The sequence below is a fragment of the Melanaphis sacchari genome, unplaced genomic scaffold (genome assembly GCF_002803265.2).
Source record: "Melanaphis sacchari strain LSU unplaced genomic scaffold, SCAv2.0 Contig1432_pilon_pilon, whole genome shotgun sequence".
NCBI classification, from domain to species: Eukaryota; Metazoa; Arthropoda; class Insecta; order Hemiptera; family Aphididae; genus Melanaphis; species Melanaphis sacchari.
In genome coordinates, this window is record NW_020270608.1 from 1,967 (window position 1) to 7,357 (window position 5,391).

The 5,391-nt window shown below is 47.1% G+C and overlaps 1 protein-coding gene across 1 annotated transcript; it reads right to left on the reverse strand.

Moving 5' to 3' along the window:
• Positions 1-502: 502 nt before the first annotated feature.
• On the reverse strand, positions 503-5,384 carry LOC112591766. Its single transcript, XM_025335685.1, has one exon. The coding sequence runs from the start codon at positions 5,339-5,341 to the stop codon at positions 1,469-1,471; it is 3,873 nt and encodes a 1,290-aa protein (XP_025191470.1). The 5' UTR covers positions 5,342-5,384; the 3' UTR covers positions 503-1,468.
• Positions 5,385-5,391: the final 7 nt, after the last annotated feature.

Below are 5,391 nucleotides of genomic sequence, written 5' to 3' on the forward strand. Positions count from 1 at the left end.
TACGAAGACAACGATTTTGTGAACGATCCGGCTCGTAAGGACCAAAAATGTGCGAGATACGGCTGCACACTAGACCGGGCGACGTGTGTAGGTACGTGCATGTGTGCGCAAGCGGCAGCTCCACGCAAAACCCGACGCGCTTGTTGTCTTCGTTGTGATTTGTTGAAGGTAAGGAGTGGACTGTATGTGTTGTGTATCAACAGGGCGCTGTTGAATAAAGGCACCCAACCAAAATACAAAGGACAATGGATCTTTGACGATTAACAAAATATATACAAATTTATTGCATCGTGTATACCAACAAAGTACTACTTAAAACTAAGGTCAGTAGATGATAATAACAATACGCGACCAAAATACGATCGGAAGATCAATACATCGAAGAATAATAATATATTTACAATACGTCGGAGACGAAATAAAAGGAATAATTATAATAATAATAATAATAATGTCGAAGTGACGAGTTTACAAAACAAAAACAAATGATAACAATATAATACCGTGTGTACGACCTGGTAACCGGATGGGTCGATGATAACACGACGATGCCGCTGGGCTTCTGCAGCAGCTGGTCTGGCACGACGATGAGACTCCGGCGGTGATGACGTCACTCGCACTACCGTTGAATTCGACGAAACGTCGAATACACCACGTACGTATCTGCGTAACAAGGACGGCTGACGAAACACGTGGGCGCGTGAACGAGCGGGGCTCGGCTTCGCACGGTAAAGATTAGACGGACGGCGGACACGCAATAAAACTTTAACTCTGACACGGGCGGCCGTGACTCGAATCGCAGGAACAACTCCGGTCCCCGAGGGCGATGAGTCGGTGAACACGAGGGGTTCACGGTAAAAGGTCAACACGGTTGACTAACGACAGCACGGTGATATGCCGAGAGGCTAACGGGCCAAAACACACGTTACGTACATGAACGCGGGGCGCAAGTTCACTCGGATATATAACAACATTGCCAAAACTTTAAAAAATGGCGAACAAGAAACCGGTGACGGGGCACCAGACCGTGGAGCGGAGACATTTTTTTGAGGACAAGACGGGGGACGACGCGAAACCACGCGGGAGAGAACGGTTGCGACGACACGCGCCTACCGGATACAAAAGGCACTACAAGAGTGACCGCAGCACACCCCGCGGCCAAACGCTCGTACCGGTGATCTGTACCCAACATTTTCTCCCCGGGTTGGAAGACCAGGGCGTCTTTCAAGAAACCATCTGACATGAATCTGCACGTTGAGGTTCAGATCGTACACATTACAAAACATACGGAGCTAATGATACATAAGTACATAGATGACATAATTAGCATAAAACAAATGTGACTAATGCACAAAAAAAAATAAAAAAAAAAAAAAAAATACAAATATAAAAATACATTGAATGGTACAGCGATACATATACAAATTTAAAAAAGGATGGAGGATGAACGAGAGGATGCCGGGACAGTCTACTTATCTGTTGGCAGTTTAACAACTTTGACCACCGGTCGCTTCATCTCCCCATCTTGTGTGATGATGGTAACTACGCGGACGATTTGGTCTGGACCTGGATGAACAGCTGTAATACGTCCCCTCCGCCACACGGAAGGAGGCTGATTTGGAGCATCCACAATGACAAGATCACCTACCTTAAGGTTATCCTGGATAGTAGTCCATTTCTGACGCCCCTGTAGTGTATTCAAGTACTCCCGTGACCATCGCTTCCAGAACGACTGATGCATTTGTCGAAGAAGCTGCCAACGTGTCAGTCGATTCATCGGAACCTCGCTGAGGTTTACTTCTGGTATTTCCATGATTGGTTGTCCGATGAGGAAATGTCCAGGGGTCAAGGCAGTGTGATCATGTGGGTCCATCGACGCTGGAGTGAGGGGGCGTGAGTTCAGAATTCCCTCAATTCGAACACACAATGTCTCGAGCTCTTCGTAGGTAAGCACTTGAGTGCCAATCACTCGTTTCAAGTGGAATTTCACGCTTTTGATGCCCGCCTCCCAGAGGCCACCAAAATGCGGCGTGGCAGGTGGGTTAAAATGCCAGTCACAAACGACATGAGCGGACACCTGGGCTTGGACGGTTTTATCCCGAAATATCTGTTTTAACTGTCTAGCAGCACCAACATAGTTTGTGCCACAATCTGAATACATATGTGCTGGTACACCGCGGCGGGCGACAAATCGATCTAGAGCGGCGAGAAACGCGTCGGCTGTCAAATCGGAAACAATTTCAACATGTATGGCTTTGGTAGCCATACAAACAAATAGCGCAATGTAGACTTTAGTGGTTTTCGTGTTTCGCCTCTTACACTCCTTGATGAGGTATGGTCCTCCGTAATCCGTGCCCACACTAGAAAACGCACGAACTGAATGGACGCGAGCTTCAGGCAGGATACCCATACGGGGTGTTGGATGTAGTGCTTTGTGCCTTGTGCACGTGACGCACTTAAAAATTACACGACGAACGGCCTCCCGGCATGACACAATCCAAAATTCTTGACGTAGCATCGCGATGATGAGTTTCGGTCCTGCGTGTAAGAGTCTTCGATGAAATGCGGTGATCAGCAGTGACGTGACATGAGATTCCTTCGGAAGTAGATACGGGTGTTTCGCATCATCACTCAACATTGAACGCTGCAGCCGCCCGCCTACTCGAATTAAACCATTATGATCCAGAAAAGGGGCTAGTTGAGCCATAGTAGGAGGGGTTACGATGTGGCTTGGTTTGGCCAGTTGTTTCAGGAGCTCTTGAAAATGCGTTCGCTGAGTGACTCGGACGGCAAGTCGCATAGCACGCTGCAATTCATCTGGCGTGAGACAGTCGGCGTCGGTAGGGCGCTTGAGAATTACTCGATCTATGAAGCGCAAAGAATATGCCAATGCTCGTTGAAGACGAGACCACGATGAAAATCTAAGTAAAAAGTTATCAAAGTTCGGCGCTTCACGAACAACCAACACGCACGCGGACGTAGTTTTCACTTCAGGTAAATGTTGAGGACTGAGCGATTGGATGAGTGGCCCTGGCCAACTCTCTTCCGGAAAATGTATGAACGGTGGACCTTTCCAATGCAAGCTACATGTTACGAGGTCGTCAGGCAATAATCCACGTGATGAAGGGTCAGCAGGGTTATCAATAGTAGACACATGGGACCAATCGCACTCTGGGAGTAGGGAACGGATCTTGGCTACTCGGTTGGTAACAAAAATCTTAAAAAACTTTTGGTCGGTAGTGAGCCATGACAGCACTATGGACGAATCTGTCCAAGCACGCACTCTTGACACCGGAACAATGGACGTGATCTTCAGGTGGAGCCGGTGTAACAATTGAGCCAATAAGAGGGCTGCACATAACTCTAACCTAGGTATGGTGAGAGATTCGTCCTTTTCACTGCCTTTCAAAGGGGCGACCTTGGTCTTGCATGTCACAAGGGAGATGGACACCTTGTCCGTCCTATCCACAACGCGGAGGTATACCGTGGCAGCATAACCCTTTTGCGAGGCGTCGGCAAACCCTAATAATTGGACATCCTTAAATCCTCTGGTGTCAATATGGCGGGCGATTACTATGTTGCCCAACGACGGTAACTCTGCCAAGAAATGACGCCAAGCTGTCTGTAGATGTAGGGGAAGCGGAGAGTCCCACTCTAATTGTGTCTGCCAAAGTTGTTGCATGAATGATTTCGCCCACAATAACATCGGACCGAGAGCACCAATGGGGTCGAATAATCTAGCAATGGCAGATAATACCCCTCGTTTTGTATTGGGCGTGTCCTCGACATTCGTGTGATAACCAAAGGTATCGGTAACGGGGTCCCAATGTAGACCTAGTACTTTCAATGATGACTCATCTTTAGGTTCGAAGGAAGGACAGTTAGCTCGATCTTCAGACGGAATGCAGTCCAGAACCCTGGAGTTATTGCTACACCACTTTTTCAAGCTACAACCAGCTGAACGAAGTAGTCCTATTGTATGATTTTGCACCTGACTCAATTCCGCTTCCGTATTACGTCCTACCACAATGTCGTCGACGTAAGTATGATTAGTTAAGACGCCCTTAGCGGCGGGAAATAGTGGTTCCGCGCAGGCATCTAAAGCATGTAAGACACGTATGGCCAAGAATGGAGCGGAACTCAAACCATATGTAACTGTCAATAACTCGTACTCCTGGATCTCCTGTTCCGGGGAATGTCGCCAAAGGATATGTTGGAACACGCAGTCTTCATCGCGGACCTTGATCTGACGGTACATTTTAACAATGTCAGCAATGAAAATATATTTGTATAACCGGCATGTGAGTAAGAGTTCACTTATGTCATTTTGTAATTTCGGCCCGACACAAAGAATATCATTGAGAGAGACCCCTGACGACGACTTTGCTGACGCGTCGAAAACGACTCGTAATTTTGACTTATCGCCATCCCGCTTCACTACCGCGTGGTGAGGTATATAATATTTACCAGGTCGGGTGGCAACCTTCATGTGTCCTAACGCCAGGTAGTCATTCATGAAAGATCGATATGACTCATACAACAATTTGTCTTTTTGGAGGCGATTTTCCAAATTCAGAAGACGTTTCAAAGCTAAAGATCGGGATTCTCCGAGTTGACATGATGACGAACTAATTCCGGCCTTGGGAGGGGATATCTGAATACCATCGTCATTAGTGAAAACGTGGTGTCGAAACGGTAAGGCAACACAAAAACGCCCATCTGCATCTCGTGATGTAGATTTGGTAAACCACCTTTCACACAACTCATCTTCCGTGGTAGGAACTGCGGGAACGCCGGGTTCTTCAATTGACCAAAAACGATGTAATAAAGTGTCTATCGACGGACTAGACGTAAGCAACAATGATGTACGCGGGGCGGAAGCCCTACTAAGAGGGTTCACTAATCCCATTATAATCCATCCCAGATGGCTGTCCATGGCTGAAGGAAAACCGGCAGTGTGTTTTACTATCGACTCAGAACGGATAAGAAACGGATATAAATCCCCTCCAAGTAGCATGTCGATCTGAGACGGAGTGTCGAACTGGGGATCGGCCAATACTAAATGTTGATATCGTGTGCGTATCTCTGGCGGTAGTGGCGTAGACGGCAACACAGACGTCAACTTGGGAAGTATTATTAACTCGTGGCAATTAAATTTTGGGTTCGACATATGGTGTGGTATGAACGAACAAGACGTACTACCTCTAACTTGGGTAACCGGACTTTGAGATAGACCAACTATTTCACTTTCACATTTACGTCGGGCCAATCCTATGCGAGCTACACAATCCGTAGTAATTGCTGATACTTGAGACCCACTGTCCAATAATACGCGCACCATATGATAATTTCCACGCGCATCTAGAACACGAACAATGGCTGTACCCAATA

Excerpts from the sequence above, each read along its gene's own strand:
- LOC112591766 (XM_025335685.1), bottom strand. The coding sequence starts at position 5,341 with ATGGTGCGCGTATTATTGGACAGTGGGTCTCAAGTATCAGCAATTACT.